General features: G+C 39.5%; 1 protein-coding gene across 5 annotated transcripts; it reads left to right on the top strand.

The window, feature by feature from the left end:
* The first annotated feature begins 149 nt into the window (after window positions 1-149).
* On the top strand, window positions 150-21340 carry LOC103983316 (probable glutamate carboxypeptidase VP8). 5 transcript variants are annotated; one of them, XM_065180155.1, is made up of 11 exons: window positions 153-1451; window positions 2567-2809; window positions 8740-8892; window positions 9112-9180; window positions 9639-9729; window positions 14320-14403; window positions 14919-15007; window positions 18636-18749; window positions 19740-19874; window positions 20815-21035; window positions 21201-21340. In XM_065180155.1, the coding sequence occupies exons 1-10, from the start codon at window positions 453-455 to the stop codon at window positions 20995-20997; spliced, it is 2160 nt and encodes a 719-aa protein (XP_065036227.1). In that variant the 5' UTR covers window positions 153-452; the 3' UTR covers window positions 20998-21035; window positions 21201-21340. The 5 variants fall into 5 exon arrangements, 4 of the variants coding, with proteins under 4 accessions (XP_065036230.1, XP_065036229.1, XP_065036227.1 ...); XR_010512869.1 differs by lacking the exons at window positions 20815-21035; window positions 21201-21340 and adding an exon at window positions 19570-19669 and having other exon boundaries at window positions 152-1451; window positions 19740-19779; XM_065180157.1 differs by lacking the exon at window positions 21201-21340 and having other exon boundaries at window positions 152-1451; window positions 9642-9729; window positions 20815-21099.
* The last annotated feature ends 97 nt before the right edge of the window (window positions 21341-21437 follow it).

Here is a 21437-nt window from a genome sequence, read left to right as displayed (position 1 = left end):
TTTTTTTTTAATTTTCATTTTTCTTCAAACGTTAATTAGCGTCTCCTTTATATTGCTTTCACTTTAAATAACAGTAAAGTGAATTTATTGCTAGTATTATTTACTTGCAGGCATCTTCAACAACAATAATTAAAGTGGCACTTCCCATTTGTCGCGTTAAAAAACTGGGCGGCTAAAATAATATCCGATAGTTCAAACCACAAGTTTGCTGCTACGTGATACAACTTGAGCGAGGAATCAGTCGCGACCTTACGCCACGGAAAAGGATAGGCGCGGCAATTATTGGTTTCCGCATCCATCCCTCGGGTTTCTCCTATTCGATTCCCACCGGGCCAAAGAAGTTACCGGTGTTTCATAATGATGCTGATAGCGAACACCCATCCGCCTTCATCGCCACCCTCCGACTTCGTCCCCGTCCCCCAACTCTCTCTCTCTCTTTCTCTCTTCACGGAATGCGCCCGCCGCTCCCTCCCAAACACCCCCACGCCCACCGAGCCGTCCTCTCTTTCCTCTCCCTCGTCCTTCTCTTCTTCTTTCTCTTATACCTCTCCCTTACCCCTTCCCGGAAGAAACCCTCCCCTCTTCCTTCTCCTCCGCCTTCTTCCCGCAATGCCCCCGCGGACTCCCTCAGCGATCCTCACCGCCTCTTCCTCTCCCTCTCCCCCGGCGCCAATGCTAGCATCGCAGCCCACCTCCGCACCCTCACCCTCCGCCCCCACCTAGCCGGCACCCCTTCCGCGGCCCACGCCGCCTCCTACGTCCTCGCCCACCTCCGCTCCGCCGGCCTCCGGACCCTCGTGGCCGACTACTACCCGCTCCTCTCCTACCCCGCCTCCGCCTCCCTCGCCCTCCTCCGCCCTGACGGCGCCCTCCTGAGGCCACTTCCCCTTGCTGAGCCCGCAGACCCCGAGGCCGCCGCCGTGCCGCCGTACCACGCCTACTCCCCCTCAGGCGCCGCCATGGCCCCCGGGGTGTTCATCAATTATGGCCGGGAGGAGGACTACCGGGCGCTCGACCGGCTTGGTGTCGACGTCAAGGGCTGCGTCGTGATCGTGCGACGCGGCGGCGGGTACCGGGGTGCGGTGGTTGTGAGGGCCGCGGCGAGAGGCGCGGTGGCTGTGCTGATGTTTAAGGCGGCCGACCGCGGTGGAGTCGAGAGGGGGACCGTGTTGCTCGGCGGGGTCGGCGATCCGCTGACCCCCGGGTGGGCGGCTCCTTCCGCCGCCGCTGCGCCGGACGACGGTGGGGGCGAGAGGCTTGACGCCGACGAGGAGGAGGTGAGGCGGAGGTTCCCCAAGATTCCGTCGTTGCCGGTGGCGGAGGCTGTGGCGATGGAGATTTTGAGGACCCTGGGTGGGCCCCAGATGCCTCGCGCTTGGAGAGACGCGTTGCCTTTGGCGGAGGACGGCGGCGTCGGACCGGGCCCCACGTTGGTCAACCTCACCTATCAGGTAATCTCGGCCGTCCATGGTTTTAATCTGCCACAGTTTGACGGCTGTAGATGGTCGTTCCTTTTCCCACACGTATCAGCCGTCGGTTTCCTTTTTTAGTTAGCTGAATTCTCTTACTGATGACGTCCCTTCTGACTCCTCCGAACCATATGCAATCTTTGGCTGATGTATGCGGTCCAACGCCTTGAGAAATCAATGGCTAATAGGTCTGAAAAGGTGTTGTTTGTACTAATTCTGTCGTGTATCAGGTCAACACAATCTAAGTATACCGAGTTGTATGAGTATCAATGCTTGTCCTTGTCACAAATACGTGGATTGGTATGATGTTTCCATCATCTCACTTGATTGTTTTGCAGTAGCTATCGCAGTAGCTAATGGTTAGATACCCCTTTCTTGTGGTCCCATATTCCATATGAAGATGTCCAAATGATGCAGTGATAAGATCAACATATTCTTCTTTCCAGTTTATGATGTTCTACTTTACCAGATGGTCCATCAAAACTGTCCATTGTGTTGGTATATGATGTATTTATGTTGCAGAAATCTTCAAATTTTATGACGAGTTGGAACCTTAGCTTACTGGGGCACAGGGTCCAACCAGGATGACATGGTCCCATCTTAGAGGTGCATTCAAACAATTAAATGTCTTGTTTGAGGTGGCTTCATGTGTCTTATTCAGCCAAAACACATGTAAGATACTAGTATCAATGAATGAACGACCTGTCTTTATCATCTATAATGTATCTTAGCATTGTACTTTAGTGGGTACATTATATGTGACCCCACGTGTCTAATGTTTTCTTTGAATTGCAGCTTCTGAACCTTTGTTGACTTGTGTGTGTTGCAAATGCTACAACTTTGTCTTTCATGATCTCCTGTTTTCTAGTTATGTTTCTCTGCGGTAAAATTTATTTTGCCTGATCTGTTGTTATTCTGACGTGGAACCTTTCTTGTGGAAGCATGCCTTACTTTTATCTACAGGTTTTCCTTGTTATGAGAGCATTCTCTTGTTTGCTCTTATACAATTCAATTTTTAACTGTTTGCATATGGAAATGATCCTTTAGTTCTATGTGTTTAATTTGCACTACCTTTTTATCCCTTTATGGTTGTCAAGGAAGATAAGAAGTTGGCAAAGATTCAGAATGTTTTCGGTGTCATAAGGGGAAGTGAGGAGCCAGATCGTTATGTTATCCTTGGCAACCACAGAGATGCATGGACATTTGGTGCTGTGGACCCCAATAGTGGAACAGCTGCACTTCTTGATGTTGCTCGCCGTTATGGGAGCTTGTTGCGCTCGGGCTGGAGACCTCGAAGGACAATAATCCTATGCAGTTGGGATGCAGAGGAGTTTGGAATGGTGAGTTACCTCATTCTTGCTACAGTTAGTATGACTATTGGACTGAGAATCTGTTAGTTTTTCTTACTATTTGCTACTAAAATTTTGGACCTAATTTTGGATAAAGAAGGATACGGTTTTATGCTTTGTAGATAACTGATGGGTATATTTAAATGTAACTATTTTAGTGACAAGATCACGTAGCTACTATGTGTCACTCTCAATGAAGCTTGAATGCTTCATTTGTTACAATTATGAGTAAGGTTTACCTTACTAGTTTATACCAGTGTATCGATCAGCTATCAGTATGGTATGTATCGAGATGTATCGATGTATCATATGTCGATACATTGGGACATGCCAATGGCACAGTAAAATTATCGAAAATAGCTCCAAAATACTTGAAAAATAAAAAAAAGGGTTAGATTATGGTTTTTAAATTAGAAATAAATATAAATTTAGTATAATTTCAAAAAATTTTAAATTAGGAAAAAATAGTGATATTTTTTTGAGTTTTGAGGAGTAGCTTTGTGGTATATTCTAGATCGTTCTTACGTTAATATTGAATTATCTACAGAGAAATGATTTGAATTGTTAGATTATTTTTTAAACAATTTAAACTTCAAGATTTAAATGAATTTAGTAATCAATCGATGGATATCTCTGATTCTACCACAAAAAAGAATGATGAGATTCCACGGGCGATGGATCGGGGTCCTCGATTTTATGTATCTATATATCAATTTGATATGTTTGTCGAACTTAATCTTGAAATTGATCCCATGACATAGTATACTAATATATCGTATGCCATTATTGCATCAATGTGGTGATGGTCGTAGTTTGATCAGCGTGAACCACATGTGTTCGAGGTAGCTCTTGAGGCAAGGACGATTGTGGTATGTTTTGGTGTAGAGCATGGAGAATGTCAGAACTTCTACTTTTGCCATTGATCTACTACTCTATGTCATAAGATTGATCACTGTATTGTTGCTCGAAGAAGTATGACCAACTATCGTTGTACTGTTGTTGGTCGTAAGATTCTCCATAATACGACAACTGTGAATGTGATGCGCTTTGCTCTGTCTACGTTGTGTAGGCTCTATTGCATATGTTCAAAATCTACTATTTTCCCCTTTCATGTATAAACTTGACAAGTACCTCGTTGAGCTCCATGATCTGAATCTTGGGTGGCATGTGTAAAATACTACTCATCGGGCCATGCACCATCCTCAAATTGTGTAGACGAGACCATCAACTCTCTGATGTTGCCGCCATCATTGATTGAGGCACTGTTGTCTATATCGTTGTCATGTCTCTAGACCAAGCGGGTGGTTGAATGTGATTGGTGAGGTGTCTTATCGCCCGACTCAATTTTTTTCAACTGTGCGATCGATGCTACTACCTTCCCCTTTGCCTTTACCTATTCACGCTGGGCGGACGACTGTGATAGTTGGGTGTCTCTAGTTCCTTGAGTACTCTGACTCAATGTTGTTCGGCTCCTTTTGTTACATTCTGATCGAGGGAGATCTTCCTCCTACTAGGGATGTGCTTTCTCTTCTTCTATTGCTTTGATGATATAACACAAAGGATGTGGAGGATCTCCTTCCTCATCAAATAGAGGATCCTCTTGGTTTTTTGCTGCTTCGACCCACTCCAACATTGGCTCCAAATCTTCGTTATAGAATTGGAGGTCGATGGGATCAATCTCTGTTTCCTCTGACTCCTTGTCTGGCTTAGCACACCGCATCCTTAGCCACATGTTATAGTGGACATATACTAGTTTCTCTAACTGTTTATACGAAAGTCTGTTGCGGACCTTCGTGTGAATCAATGTAAACGTTGACCAATTATGTTTGCAATCATTAGATGTTGTCGTCTACAAAAGTACATGGACGACAACCTTCCTTAAATTTAGTGCATCATCTCCAAATTGTAGCCACCACTCGATTGCAAAAAGATATAAATAAGACTTTAATAGCATAGTAAATAATTAATATCAAATATAGTTTATAATCAACATGTGTGTATTTTTTTCTCACTAAGAGCTATATTGTAACGACATAATACACCTACAACGTTGGAGAATGGACGAATTATTTTTCGGAATAATTGACCCTCTATCAACTACATCGGTAGTGTTCGACAAGAGTCGATATATAACATTTTTTAGTGTCAACAATAAATCTGATCGCGTTTTAAGACTATACCGAAATTGAGTGCTTGGATTTAGATAATATGCTATAAGACAAATAATTTTGTTAGTAAGAATGTTTTAAATATTAAAAAAATTATGAATTAAATTACACTGAACATGAATTTATCTATATTATGGATATCTTGGTCCATATGAACTTTAATCTTGCGATCTATGTTCTGTAAGTATTGCTCGATCTCAAAATCATCTTTAAATGCTTTCTTGACCTCTTCTTTGCTATAATCAACATATGTTTAAGATAAGACATTTGGAGGCGCTTGTCCATATCGACTTTACGGAGCATAACGTAAGATGATTTCACTCATATTATGATTTCATTTACCGTATCCTAAAATCTAGAAGAAAAAAGTCTTTTTTATCTTTTTTCCATCGCTCGATTTTGAATACCCGGAATTGGACCATTCCTGTGAAGTGATCATTGCCTTGAGGCCCTGTCTCTTATACTGTATTGACTTTAAGGCAATAAAATTTATAGCAAACCGAATGACTCTAGATATGAGTATCTCACCATTTAGATACTTTTGCATCAAAGAGTGGGTCTAACGATGATTATATATAAACTTTATGATCAACTGTGCTTGAGTTACACACTTGCTAATTGATGGTAGCTCACCAATATCCTTCAGCATTAGATCCATATAATGAGTTGCACATGGAGTCCAAAACAATGTTTTTTTTTCGATTATAAATCGACTTTCTTGAAATTTGCTCTATCATTGGTGACTATTTGGATAATGTATTGTGGTCCAATTTCTTCTATTACGGTATCTATTAGGTTTTCAATATAGTTTGTATCTTGAATTTTGTTAGAAGCATTAATTGACTTATAAAAAATCACTCATTTATTGAAATATACAAGAAAATTGATGATACTCATTCTTGTTGTTCTTGTCCAATTGTCACACATTGATGTCACCCCATATTTGTCCTACTTGCTTTTGAAGGATGTGATCCGATTCTTTAGTTTTGTCATCTCCTCATCTAAATACATGCCGTGGATCTTTTTCGGTGTTGGAGGTTGGATCCTTGTGCTAAACTTTTGAACAGAGGAGATCATGCTTTGATAATATAGACCTTGGGTTGTGTTTGTTGGAATCATACGAAAGTTGAACCATTTTGCAATTGCCTTCCCAGTATCTTACTTTTTATTTTTTTATATGCATCGTCAATCTGTGTTTGCTTCGTTGTTTGTAGAGGATAGGCTTGCGGATTAATATCAATAATATATGGTGCTAACCTCCTACCAAGTCCTTTCATAAAACTACGGGTGCCACCCTGTCTCATGCTACCAATCCGGCTTAACTGATAGGGGTAGTTGGCTACCTCATATTGGTCGACCTCTGGATTCCTTGTGGCGTCGACCCACTGCAATTGCCATACTCCCTTTGTGAGTCAGGTCATAAATCGGTTCCTGCGTAGCCCTGTAGTATTCTTTCTTAGCTCATCTTCTTGTTCATTGTATCTTCTCTTGCCTGTTGTAACTTTTCTTGAAATGATTTATGGACCTCTGTCGGAACCTTCTTGTATTTTACAACATCGAGATACCCATCGGCCAAATGCATCTTCATTGAGGTGATTCCTTTACCCTTGTTGATGTAGTTATTGCTAATGATGACGGTTCCTGTCTATCTTTTGGGCATGATCCCAAGCGTCATCATGTGCATGTTCCTATCAAATTTGAATTAAATAAGAAAGTTGCGATTAACCCTAATTTAAAATAACAAGATGTGATTATACGTAATGATCCCTACTTTGTCACTATAAATATGTCAATCAATATATTCGACATTAAATACGTAGAATTGACTCAATATCATTAAATTTATCATTAAATACACTAATTACAATAATAAATTTTTTATTAAACTCTAATTATCTCTATTTTATCACTATAAATATGCCAAACACCCTAAGAAGTATTAAATAGGTATATTTGATCCAATATAGGTCAAATTACGATGAAATTATCATTAAATTCACTAATCATATCATTAACATAGTTAATTACCTTTAATTATTCCTCTTTTATCACTATAAATATGTTAAACACTTTAATAGACATTAAAGACATCTAATTGACCCAATATGGGTCAAAATTTCATATTATCGTAATTAAATATACTAATCACAACATTAACATAGTTAATTAATCTCTAATTAGATATCTTTCATCGCTATAAACATGTTAAATATCCTAATAGATATTAAAGACTTTGAATTGACCCAATATTGGTCAAACTTTGATTAAATCAAAGTATGCAGTACCGAATGGTACCGGACGGTACGTACCGGTTCAACGACATACCGGTACGCGGACCGCCCGGTACCGCTACAGTGCTACAGTATTACACTGTAGCACTGCTATAGTATAAAAATTATAAAATAATTTGGTACATCAGGGTGTACCGCTCGGTACACCGGTACCGTACCATACCGAGCTAACCTCGAAACACCGGTACGGTATGGTATTGCATACCTTGGATTAAATCATCATTAAAATAACTAATTATAGCATTAAAAAACTTAATTAAAACCTAATTAAACCTATTATATCATCACAAACGTATAAATCACTTTAATATGCATGAAATATAAAGATTTGACCCATTAAGTGTCTAATTTCAAAAAATCAATATTAAACACACTAATAATAACATTAATGGCCTTAATTACTCCATAATTAATATTATTATACTATCAAAAACATATCAAACAACATATTAGATATTAAGTCATTAACTACATAGAATATGCTTAATCATCTTATAAATTAATAAATATCCAGAAAGATAATACATATTGTATTATCTCTTGATTAGAGTGTTCTTCCTCTTAATCCTCCCAAAATAGTCTCCCAAATTTGATCCAATCTACAAATCGCAGCTTTGTTGAGTTTAGGAGAGTGAAAATGTGAGAATGTGAGAGAGATGCGAGTGAGAAAGAGTTTGAGAGTTGAAGAGATTGAGAGAGTGGAATGAGTTGAAAGAGGGGGGATGAAAGGGTTTAAAATTTTTTTCCTATGGTTCAAACGATCAAATTAATCGTTTGAAATAGGACAATCTTAGCCTTTGGTCGATAACGGTTGAAATCCGATCATTACTGACCTGTGCAAGCCTCGTATCATCTGATACGGGTTCATGTAACAGTAACACCCGGTATATGGTGGTCCACGTACCGGTCCCTTGTCAGCTCGGTACATACTGCCGATATCGGGTGGCATGTGTTGGTATAGCAAACCCTGATTATGAGGCCATATATTCTCTCAAAGTTAGATGATAGATCATGCAATGCAATTGCATGATATATCATGCAAATGGAGCTCAAAGCAATTAGTGCGTGAATGCTTCATTTGTGACAATTACGAGGTGATAACTTCTCTCAAACTAAGGATTGAATGCCCGTACCCAACTTATGTGTGGTTACATGATAGATCATGCAAATAGGGCTAAAAATTCTAAAAAAGAACTTATAGATATGCACTGAACAAGATGCAGTTGTGGTCACTATCATATATATGCATATGATGCTTCTTGTGCAAGTAAGCTAATCTACAACTGAAAGCACCTGTGCTTTATACCGTACAACATCTCTTCCTGCATGTTTTTTGTTGAGATGTTTCAAGTTAGTTTGAGGTCCAAGATCAAAATTTTCTTCTAAAATGATTGAGTTGTAGTACCTTGTGCTCATTACTGCATTTTCACATTTTTCATCTAATTCAAGTTTTTTTTTATAGATTGGATCTACTGAATGGGTTGAGCAGAACCTTGGAAAATTGACATCGATGGCTGTGACATACTTGAATGTCGATTGTGCAGTTCAAGGTGATGGTTTTTTTGCTGGTGCAACTCCCCAGTTGGACAAGCTTCTAGTTCAAGTTACAAAACAGGTGAACATGCAATACTGTTGCAAGTTTGTTAATTCTTCTCTTGTATAATAATTGATGTGAAGTTTTCTATTAAGTGGGTGCTCTTTGCTCATTAATAGAAAAATAAAAAGAATCAATTTAGTTTTATATAAATGAGATGTGAAGTTTTCTCACCAAGTGAGTATAGGCATTTTTTCACATCTATATTTGTTATATGGTATTGTCCTCTTGATGTTTCAGATCCAGGATCCAGATTTGGAAGGCAGGACGGTTTATGATTCTTGGGCAGCAAATAATGAAGGTATCAGTGTAAGCTGTTAGTACCTATGTTATTCTTTCTTCTATCAGTGATACAGATTACAGAACTTGATCGAGCACTTGTATACTTAATACAATGGAAACTGAATGAAAAAAAAAAATCTAATTTGGAGCCAGTTAGATTCTTTTAGAGTTGTTCTAGATTTTTTTTTAATAGAGTAAATTAGAGATTTTCAATGGAACTATCCTCTTAGCCTTCTTAGTTTATTTTTTTTCTTTATCTGTGAGGACGGAATCATTATCCTTTCACTGCCAAGACATTGAAATGCTTGAGTATTAATTTTATGTGTTTTTATGTCCTGCAGTATAGTTTTACTGGTTTACTTCATCGTACCTGCCTTTTTGTTGTGACAATAATACAATAGGCTTTTTGCTTGAATTCAGTAGTTTAATTTTCTTTTCCTGGTGTTATGCTAATCTTGTATGCTAGTTATGATTTTTCAATGCAGAAGATTGAAAGACTGGCTAGAGCTGATTCAGATTTTTCTGCATTTTTACACCATGCGGGGATTCCTTCTGTGGATTTGTACTATGGTGAAGGTATCTCTCTTAGTCCACTATGTTAGATTATAACTTTATCTAAAATGAGAAAATATGCTGCCTTAACTGGCACAATGTTGTGCTATGTTTCATGCACAATTTTGGGTGACAATTTGAAGTCAGAAAATCCGCCCTTAACTGTCACAAGTTGTTGGTAAGTATTGTATCTTGTGAATATATATTTTTACAGTTGCTTATTCATCATAAAAAGATGTTTTAGCTGGAATGTAACTGTTTAAGGCATGTAGTTAAATATATATTTGTTGAGTTTATGGTATATATGCATTTGCCTTCTCTATTATGATGATCAAGGAAATATAAAATGACATTAGATCTGAATTTATTTTAGTTCGAAGCATTTGCTGGATTACTGGGTTGCATGTGGAGGAACTTGTTTATGTGCAGTGAGCGATATGCTCCTTGTCCCAATCAAGCACTATCAGTGAATAGCAATAGATAGACATCTTGCTGGGTAAATACTGTTTGTTCATAGCTGAATTGTGCCGGCTTAACTTGTTCATGGTTGTATCTATAGAACGGTGGGCATGAGTTGACAAGTTTGAGGGATGGAGTAATGGATTTGCTACTCTGGGTGTCATCACTTATGCTAATTCTATCTCTATGGGAGATTAAAAGTAGAAGATGGACATTTAGTCAAGAAAAGGAATTCTAACACATTCTGTCATCACCTTGTTTGATTTGTAAGCCTGCTTAAATAGGCACGTGAATGACATAGATTCACTTCTGATGATGTAATTTTGCACTTTCATTTGCCTTTTTAAATGCTGTTTCCTTGTTTTCATGTACGCTAAACACTTTGCATTGCTACTAAGGTGACTGGAAGGTAATATATTTATTTTTGAATGACCTTAGAGTTTTCTGTCTCCTTGTATGAAAGGTTGACCAGAGTAAGCTTTTTATATGTGGGAAGCTGCATAAATTTGTATTGTTGTCTCTGAAGGTCAAGGTCATTGTCTTAGCTTTTGATCAACAAAGAAAGATTGATGTCTGAACAACGTAGAAGACTTGGTTATGTTTATTAACTCTGGTCTGCTTTGGTGAGAAGTTACACCATTGATCTGACAAATCAATTGTGTTTCTTATTGGAAGTGTTTCTTTGCATGCTATGTGGCTTTTGATTGATATCTTTCAAGGAATGTTCTTTTCACTTGATCATACCTGGAAGAAAATATAGAGAGTAGAGACTTTTTGTTACTAAGATCAGCCCTGTTTCTTGTTTTCTTCAATCGAGACAACTACGATTGTTTTTAGGTCTCTTCAATCAGTGGGTTGATGCTTTATTACTTGTAATTGGTTCTACAATGGTGCCTGATATGCTGTCTTTGATTATTATTGGTCCTATCTTAACACCCCAGTTTAGTCCCAACAGGTTAATGAGTTAGCTTGGGTTTAAGAATTTTATGTAGTGGTTTAGACTCAACAGGTTAATGAGTCAGTTATCCCATCAAATTGAGATGTGACAAATATTATCAAGGTTACCTATTGGAGATGATGAGAGACTCGAGTAAAAAAGATTACCCGTGGATTGGATTAGAGAGTACATTAAAGCATGGTGCCACCATTAGCTTAGGTATCATATGCACCATGTTTGAGTTTGTTCTGGATGATGTTGATGCTTAACGATAGCGTCAAATCATTGAGGGAGATTATATAACCCTTGTTTAGTTCCATATTGGTGGTGGGCAAAGATTTAGATTGACTTATAAGGGTTTGTTGGATGCACTATCACTAACTGGGGCTTAAACATATTAAGCTACTTGATTAGGTTCAAGATAGTTAACAGATTTATTATCCTATCGTGATACTATTATTGCTACACTGCATGTTATCGTGCTCTTATGTACGCCTAGAATGTTCATTTGATGTATGACAACACCAAAAAATTCTAAGGTAGTAGAGAAGGATTGATCCTTAGGCATGTACATGAAGTATGCAGTACTTGAGTACATTTGCATGGCTTAATTTGGAAAGTGAATTTATAGATCTATACAGAAGCTTGCTTAATCTCATTTACTAGTGATAGGGCATATTATGGTACCACCCTCGCGGCAACAATTGGCAGCCACGTCAACGCCAAAGTAGAGCCTCAGGGCTGACACGGTGTGCCACATCAACATGACACCTCAAACTCGGATGGGATGATCACCCGCTCTCGCGTCATCCGAGGCCGTACAAAACGATGCCGCATAACACGCAGTCGCTTTGGAAAGCTTGGAACGGCGTCGCGCGGCGCGAACCCATGTAGGTTGGCCGGTGCCCGCGCAGAGGGAACGAGTCGCTCCGGAAAGCTCGGGACGGTGCCGCACCACTTCGATCTGTGCAGGTCGGTTGGTGCTTTCACAGCAGGTACGGGTTGGTCACTCGAGGAATCGACGACCATTAACAGACCGTCTATGGTCAACCTTCGTTCGTAAGTATAAAAACCGACCTCTTGACTAGTGTCAGGGGTCGGACTTTAAACACTCAAACTCCCCTTAGCATCCACAACCTAGCACTAATGTAAGCTTCGGAGGGATTGAGTTGGGTAATCCCCCTCCCGACTTCGGTTTACGTGTAGGAACTTGACGAGGAAGGAGCAACAAATCGGCGAGGGAGGAAGAGCAACTCCCTACTCTACCTCGGATCGATTCTGAAGATGAAGCCTGGACCCGACCTGACGTTGACCCCCTCCGTTCGAGCATCCACGTGGGTGGCTCTGCGCACTCGAGATTGGACCAAGCCATGCTAACCTATCGGCCATGGCATAAAGTTGCTCAACATTTTTGGCGCTAGGAGGGCCCAATGTTGCAAGAACGCCCACAATCGAGCAACCCTGGGCGAGCGTCCTAGAGAGGAGCCGCCTGCTGCTCACCCGACCTTCGGGATCGGAGGGCAGCTCCCTCTTCCTTCGAACCTGGAAGGGAACACCTCAACCCCAACCCCAAACCGCTACTGACGGTTATTCAACGATCCCGGGTTTCGCCTCCTGGGACCACAATGGGACAACCTACTGTCTTAGCCGAGGCATTCCTCAGCCTCACCCACCAAGTCCAAGCGCTAGCGGGGATGATGCAGACTATCATCCCCCTAGTTCCCCAACTCGGCCAGCAGGCGGCATTGCCCCAACCACCGCTGCCATGGGACTTGACGACCCCTGTCATCACGCCACAGGAGCCTTTCTCGATTGGCCAGCAACCCAGAGCTGTGGATGCTAATCCGTTGGCCGAAGAGTAGTCGGGAGACTTGAGGCCGACGCCAGAGCATAGCGCCCCGGTCCCCGACGCACCACCCCAAGCTGCCTCGAGCTCGATACCTTATCATCCAACTCGGCGGACTCTCTCCGGGCTCAGCTACACCTGGTTTCAGTCATGTGCTCGAGTAGTGTTGCTAGGCCAAACTAGTGCCCGAGTAGTGTCGCTCAGCCAGTCATATGCCTGAGTAGTGTTGCTTGGCCAAACTAGCGCCCGAGCAGTGTGGCTCGGCCAGTCATGTGCCCGAGTAGCGTTGCTTGGCCAAACCAATACTCGAGTAGTACGACTCGGCCAGTCATGTGCCCAAGTAGCGTCGCTCGACCAAACCAGTGCCCGAGTAGTATGGCTTGGCCAGTCTAGTGCCCGAGTCATGATACTCGTCCTGTCCAACGTTCGAGCCACACCTCGGCCTATCGGGGCCTCGGTTACATCTCAGTCAATTCGATGCCCGAGCAGGGACAACAACGTTATAATCCACCCACCTAAAGGGATTGCAGATCCAACCAACAACAACCCCAAGCTGTGCCTCACGCCCTTCCACAACAGCTGTTTGTGGACTTGCAGCTGTTCGTTCAACCCTCTAAAGTCCTTGTTTTCCTCCTCTCCCTCTTTTCTCTTGTGCACGCAAGATGTTCGCTGAATTGCTTGTAAAGCTTCCCCTTTTCGTGAGACATCGGGACTTGTCCGTCGCTCGTTCTTCGAACTAATCAACTTTCTCTTTTACAGGTCCTTTGGGACCTGCGAGAGGTTGCAAGTTGGCTGATCTTTGCGGACGCAAATCGCAAGGGCGAAGCGCAACTTAGGCAACACAAGCTAAGTTTGCGTCTTTGCCGCAAGGGTGTCTCGCGACTTAGGCAACACAAGCTAAGTTCACGTCTTTGCCGCAAGGGTGCCTCACGACTTAGGCAATTCCAACAAAGTCCGTGACACATCGGCCACGGCATAAGGTTGCTCAACAACTAGGTAATAAAGTTCCTTGGTACCAGTGGACCAAAGATAGGTTCTAACTCTTCCTATTCATATTGGGTGAAATACTAGCATCATCAAAACTTGTACAAATTGCTGTATATTATTGTTTATAGCAAGATTTGATGCAGTGTCAGTTGTTTCAAAGTTTTGCCTTATGAGGGGGGTGACAACATTTCTCCATCACTTGTTGACTCTCAGTGCATTTCACTAATTCCATGAGGCCTACTGATCAAAATGATTAAGCTTTTGCATGATTGTTTTGATTCTCTGCTCTACATTTTCACTTCAATCATATTATCTGAAAAGGTAACAGCATTCCTAGTTTTTGTTATTATGATCAGATGGGGATAATTCTATATTGTGCTTTCAGCATTCGGCGGCTACCATACTGCTTTTGACTCCTATAAATGGATGATAGAACATGGAGATCCATCATTTCATCGCCATGTAGCCAGTAAGTGTTTCATTTTCTTCCTTGTTCGATATAAAATACTCATCATATCTTCATGTCATTATGTTGAGTTTATTGAAGAGTTAGGACCTTAACTTCAAGACATAAATTACATCAAATGGGAGAGAACAGGGTTTTCTGATGGATGAACAGAAAGGAATTTCTCTTCCTTTAGTAGTCCAGTCATTTGGAAATGATTGACATATCCTCTGAATATGAGATTGGAGTATTAACATATCACAAGAACTTCTATGATTAGTTCTAGTTAGTTTACAATGTGCAATTTGGATTTCACTATTGATTCAAAGCATAAACAGTATCTGGTTTCAGTTCTTTTGTGCTGATGGGAATAGGCTGATACATCGTGGGGTTTGATGAAAAATACATATAACACTTCTTTATTACAGGGTTTTCTGAGACTGCTACATTTTTCTGAGCAGTCAACTTAGAAATGTTGCTTTCAGTTGATTCTTTATCCATAATTATTTCAGTTATTGAGTTTGTTGCATGTTTCTCAGTTGCTGAACTTTGGGGCCTCTTAGGTCTTCGGCTAGCAGATGATCCAGTCCTACCTTTTGATTACCTTTCTTACTCTACCCAGTTACATGTAAGTATTTGTCATATAAACTTTATATATAAATTGTGCTTAGAGTATGACAAAATGACTTAGTTAATGCTTTGTCTTCTGTGTTGTCAAAGGTGCAAAATTCCAAAAAGCTGAGGTGTTAGACATTCGATTAAGCTATCCCGTCAACGAAAGTGAGACACTCACCATTATAATTTAAAAAATTACTAATCAGGTTAAAAATAATATAATTAAAAAAAACGGTGATCACCACAAACAAGTAGGCTGTAGGAGAACACAAGGAGAAGCCATTGGAGACGAAGATGGAGGCGAAGTGATCATCGGCATGAATCACAATGACAATAGTAGGTAAGTAGGCGGTCATAAAAGCACTGAGAGAAGTGGAGGTGGTTGTTGGCAAAGGTCATAGCGCAACAACAATCAATTGGAGAAGATTTCTCGCAAGCAAAAGTGATCAGAGAATAGCTCTTGAAGGCGATTGTAAGTGAAAATCATGGTGGTGGTTGCTGGTGGTTGAAGAATAGTTGTCAGAGGCTATTGTAAGAAAATTCACAGCGGGCAACATACTGATAGTCGATTGGAGAATAGTTGTTGGACATGGAAATGGAGATGAAAATCATTGCATAAGCAATAGCGAGTGTAACAACAATTAGAGAAGAGCTATAAGAGAAAAAGGTGAAGACACTTATCCGCAAAAATCACAATGGCAATGATCAGTCATCGAAGGTCGCAATGATGAATACCAAGTGGTCATAGTGGCAATGAAGAAGCTATGGTGTCACCAACATGAAAGGAGTTCGAGGGATTGAAGAACCATTAGTGAATTGGTTTAGTCGATCAATTCATCAACTTTGATTAGGTTTAGGCTTTGATTTAAGCTCTATTGGAGTGGACTAGGCTAGTGAGGCATCTAGGTTGGGCCAGGCGAGCACCTAAGCCATCCAACACCTCGCCTCGGGCACTTGCCTAGGCACCATTTGATTTAATCGCCTTGCCTTAGTTTTTTGCAAGGCTCTTGGTGCTCATGGCTCGCCTTGCTCGAGTGCCTGTGGCATCATTGATATATATAGCTCTCCTTGCTCGAGTGCTTGTGACATCATTGATATATATATATGTATGTATATATATGCATGTATGTATATGTATATATGTATATATGCATGTATGTATATGTATATATATATATATACATATGTATGTATATATATATGCATACATATGTATATGTATATATACATATATACATATGTATATATACATATATATATATATATATATACATATACATATACATATATATACATATACATATATACATATACATATATGCATGTATGTATATGATACATATAGATATACATATCAGGGGAGGGTTTTCTTAAACAACAAGGAACTGAAACAACTATTCAATCAAATGATATTGAGCATGTTTCCCATCTCTTCTCCAGAAACAAGTGGGGAATTTCTTTGCAAAATTGTGCTCAATTTCATATGTGGCAATTCTGCCAAGATCTCTTTGTTAGTTGGGATAAGAATCAGTACAAATCAGATTTTTTGAGGAACACATCGAGAGAGAATTTGATTTGGTTAGACAATGTGTGGTTGTTAAAAAGTGTATATATACAAATATACATATGTATATGTTTATGTACATATACATATTATATATACATATGCATATGACCCATAGTGATATTTTTTTAACCACTAAAGACAAGTAGATAGCTTTCATCTTTTTTTTTTTGTTTTGTTTCCATGGGCTCTACCATGATTCAGCTCTAGATAACTCACTATCTTTTCTTTTTCACACCCAAGTTGTTTCACTGGCACCAAATTGTAGTCATCCCATTGCAACAACCAACTTGCTCTTGGGATAAAGTGGTTAGGTAGCTGCCCATTCGGTCAAGTTAGGCTTTGGTCGACTTGAATACGGTAGTGGTCTACTAGAGGATGGTTTGAAGACCGGATCGTCTTGAAGATGTCTTGAAGGGGTGACCTACTTGGGAATGTGAGTGACTTTGGGATGCGACCTTCTTGAAGATATGGGTGACTTTGGTTGACTTATAAACCGGGTGGGGTTGATTTGCTCAGGTTCTACAATGACAATGCAAACCTTTCCAGCTCTAGATAGCACACTAGAAATATCAACAGCAAAGCCGGAAAATCCCAATTATGTGGGTCAACTACGTGGACCAGTATTTAAATTTTATTAGAAGTTTCTATTAAAATCTTCCTTTACCTCTCCTCATGCCACTAACAGTAATTATTTCACTATCATTTAATAATCCAGGACCTTCATGTCTTCTTCAATCTTCATCTACCTTAAAAGATGTATACATTTTTGTTAATTGATGTGTATACTGTTCATTGGACATTCATATTGTCAATTTTGATCATCAAACGGATGTGGTGAAATTGCTTCCAATTTTTGAGTGTTGTTTTGTCTTGAAAAGAGAAAGAAAGTCTTTCAGGATGGAATGCGGGAGTCACAACTGATCGACGGAGAATTTCTGTCGAGGACCAAAATTGTCTGTGTCCCATATTCTATGCAAAAGATGTGCCGAGGGGTACAAAAGATGTGCCAAGTTAGTTTCAGGTTGTTGTGGGCAAAAGAAGTTGGTAAGATGTTTAAATATTCGAATTCAATCTAGCTAGTCTAGAATAAAAACATACATGGAGACAAGGTTTGCAATACCATCTGATATGGTTTGGTATGGATGGTATTTACTGGTACTTTTAAACGTTCTAGCCCCTCGAAGTTTTGCAAGTTGCTGGTATCCAGCAGAAAAACATTACCGGACAAAAAACATATATTCAGTTTGTTGCTGTCAGGTGCAAAACGTACTGGCCCATCGCATGTTTTTGAAAATCGTTATGTAAGGAAGTTCAAATATGTCATATCAAGCATATGGTTTTTCTAGGACAATGAAGATCATATGTATGCCTGGTTTTCATGTCTGAGCTTTTTCATTGCTTTTCTTAGTCATTTTTTTATACCAACATAATTAGTTTATAGAAAGATTTTTCTTTGTTTTGTTCTAATCCCAATAAAATTTTTCTGTAGTTGTGTTTTCTGACATTAATTTAATTACAATGATTGAAAGTTGAACAACTTCAAGCAGTTATCATAGTGCTTTATGTTTAGTATTATCTAGTTTCTAATATTCTTGCTAGATTAGCTAATTCACAAATTAATCCTTTATTAACCAAGCATTCCCATCCCTCCATAATGTATCATTTAGCTCTCTGGTCCTACCTGCTTTATATATCGATACCCTATGTGGCTTAGTTTCTCACAAACCGACAATTTGTTTGTCTTTCTCTACATCCAATACTAGGTAAAATGAACTTCCGTTGAGTAATTTATGAATTAATGAAAGGTTTGTCTCAACCTGTATTTTCTTTTCACTTTATCTATTATCAAACTCCTTCCCTCACTTTAACTAATTTTCCTCTAGGACCAAACTTATATTAGTTGTTCTCATAAGCATTAAATGAACATAAACTGTAACATCCTCAGATTATGATGTTAAGGTGCTTCAAACAGTTAGGCATACATTTTTTACAAAAAGTTTCTTCATGATAAGGAAGCTTTCTTCTGCTTTTATGGACCTGATTTATAGATTTGACTTGCCTCTTATACTTGTAGGATTATGCAACTACATTGATTACCTTTCTGGATGGTGGGATATCTGTGCATCCTTTAAATGCCTCTGTTGACGAGCTCTCTGCTGCAATCAGAGAAGCTCTGGAAGAAGGAAAGGTCAGACTTGAAACTTGCCATAAAGTTCATTATTGTTATTTTTGGTTGGGTTTGCTAAATCGTGTGATATTTGTTGGTAATAGAAAACATTTTTTTGTGATGTATGAGTTAAACAACAGAATGATTATCTGTGATATGTGATTTCTTTTCTCCATCAAAATCTTCGGGAGGAAGGATTTGGGCATTAATCTGTATAAAAATTCATTTATTGTTTTTTTTATCTTAACAGTTGTGGGGTGTTTGTGGCAGGGTTTTGTATACTGATCGGACTTGTCACTGCAAAACCAGTATTTATTGGTCCACCCAAAGACTAGGACTAGACCAGACAGCTTGATACTTGTCAATATTTTATTTTTAATTATATTTTTCTGTGATACTGTGTAGGTAGTACAGGTTGGCGTATTCAATATGCTAGTACCATACTAATTTGAGGTGTGGGGACTGGTATTGAATCAATTTTAAACCTTTCTTTAAGTACGAAATAAGTAAGAAAATGAATAAGCACTATTTGTTCATTTCAACTCCTGAAGAAGCGTCCCAAGAATAAGTCACTTGTGTTATGTAGAAAAAATCCCTCTATCTGCAACAAGAAGTCATCCAATGACAAAATCCATCCATATAGAGAACCATTTAGATGGTGACACATTTTAGCAAAACCATGCACTGGTGTCATCCATGATCATATTGCCTCACTGGTGTCACAACTTATATATTGTAGTTATTGGTGTCAGCCATGCAATTTCTTTTTATCCCTTGTAATTTGTCATCCAATCCCTTTGTCTGAAGAAAAGAAACTTATTGGTTTGTCTTTTTGTTGCAGCTATGTTAGCATTTCTGTTGCTATTTGCCTATGATATGTTTGTGCTCTATTCTTGCTAAAACTCAGAAGCAACCTCTGTATGAATGAAGGCTGGTTCATGGTATACAACTATAATTCCTGTAGAAGCTATCCAATTGTTGTTTACACTTTATAATGAAAACAAATGACAGAAACTGCAAGAGGTAGAAACCTCAGAGGAGTTTGCTGCCTTGAGGATACGTGCTTTCAATGATCGCCTAATGCTGGCTGAAAGAGGCTTCCTGGAAGCAGAGGGGCTTAGAAGAAAACAGTGGTTTAAGCATATGGTATGCATAAAACGAGCCATATAAGGGCTTAAATGTTGATAGACTCTATTTTTATAGTTCTGCAACTAATTGTCCAATTCTTGGAAACATGAGTTGCTCAGATTTCTAATGTTCCTATTGAATTGATTTCTTCAGTGTGCTTACGGAGGTTAATTTTGATTAACAATCAATAATAATTAGCTAGTTAAGAGAAACCATGAATTATGAATATAGTTCTGGAAACATAAGAAATAACTGAGGCACCTCGTAGATTTGCAAAAACAAAAAATGACTGCTGATGTAGTTAAAATTTCTAAATCATATTTAATTGTGTTTTCCTTGATCTTTCAATTGTCATTTAAAAGAAAGCAAAACAGTAAGGGATAAATCTATTAATATTCTTATTTAAATGTATACTCTCCTAGTTACTTGCAAACTTTACCGGAAGAATAAGAAGGGAGACATTTGATGATACCAGAAGTGTAAAATATTTTATAAGATAGGATGCAGGCAATCGCAGGATATTTATAAGAAGTGCTAATGTAGACCAGCGATCCATGTGGAATATGTGTGCCAAATTAGGTGAAGGATCCATGTGAAAAATCAGCAGGTTCTCCTTTCAACCTAATGTTTAACCTCACAACATGGTTTGCGGAGTAGGCATTGAACAACTAAAAGAATTCCAGCCAGAAACCTCTTTGTCAGTGAGTCTCCATGTGTACGATGACAACAAATTATTTTCATTTGTAATGCTAGTCAAATCTTTTAGTCAGCGATGATATTGGTATTTGTTTTGTTATCTGATCAATCAATATAATTCATGTTTTCTAGTTGCTTGAATTGTCTTTGTTTGTTTTGCTACCCTTGCTGAACCAGTAACATACCACACTAGTCGCGTCCTCAGATTTAGCGACATCTCTGATGGGAATGCACCAATGAACTCATTCATTATGGCTGGCAGGTATACTCTCCACCTGAGGATTCTGAGAGCAAGATGCCGTTCTTTCCTGGTATTGCCGATGCCATATCTCCAGCAAGGAAACATGCAGGAAAAGGAACACAACTGGGTGTTCAACATGAAATTTGGAGAGTTGCTAGAGCTATTCGGAGGGTTGCTGCTACTCTTAGGGGAGAGCTAATCTGAGGGCACAGAAGAATACCAAACTGCTGTACAGTGATAATGTATATGCCACAAGTTTCATTCTTCCGCAGTTAGAAATAAACCTATATATATCGGATGAAAATATCTGTGTGTGCAAGTTGCATTCTTGATGAATTTTTCTGCTACTTTCTTCCCAGTTTTCACAAAATATTACTTCCTACGTTATAAGTCTTGATGATTGATAGGTTATAGCAAATGTTGAGGGAAGCAATCTCACCAGCTGAGGACTATGCTATGGAGTTGAATGCAACATCTGGTGTTAATTGGATTGGGCCGGGCAGCCCACTTGGTTCGGCCTGTTAACGCAATTGACTGGGTGGACCAAATCAATTTGGAGTTCGTTCTCGATCCAGTCCACTGAGAACGCGGTCCGGAATCGGGCCATCCCCTAATTAGACCCGGTTCGTTAACTCACCCGGTCT

Source organism: Musa acuminata, chromosome BXJ1-4 (genome assembly GCF_036884655.1).
Source record: "Musa acuminata AAA Group cultivar baxijiao chromosome BXJ1-4, Cavendish_Baxijiao_AAA, whole genome shotgun sequence".
NCBI lineage: Eukaryota > Viridiplantae > Streptophyta > Magnoliopsida > Zingiberales > Musaceae > Musa > Musa acuminata.
The sequence above is the reverse complement of the archived record's forward strand: the minus strand, read 5'-3'. Positions and strand labels throughout refer to the sequence as shown.

Excerpts from the sequence above, each read along its gene's own strand:
- LOC103983316 (XM_065180155.1), top strand. The coding sequence starts at position 453 with ATGCGCCCGCCGCTCCCTCCCAAACACCCCCACGCCCACCGAGCCGTC. Across the intron at positions 18,750-19,739 it reads AAGCTCTGGAAGAAGGAAAG|AAACTGCAAGAGGTAGAAAC; the intron begins GTCAGACTTGAA and ends AACAAATGACAG. Across the intron at positions 19,875-20,814 it reads AACAGTGGTTTAAGCATATG|GTATACTCTCCACCTGAGGA; the intron begins GTATGCATAAAA and ends TATGGCTGGCAG.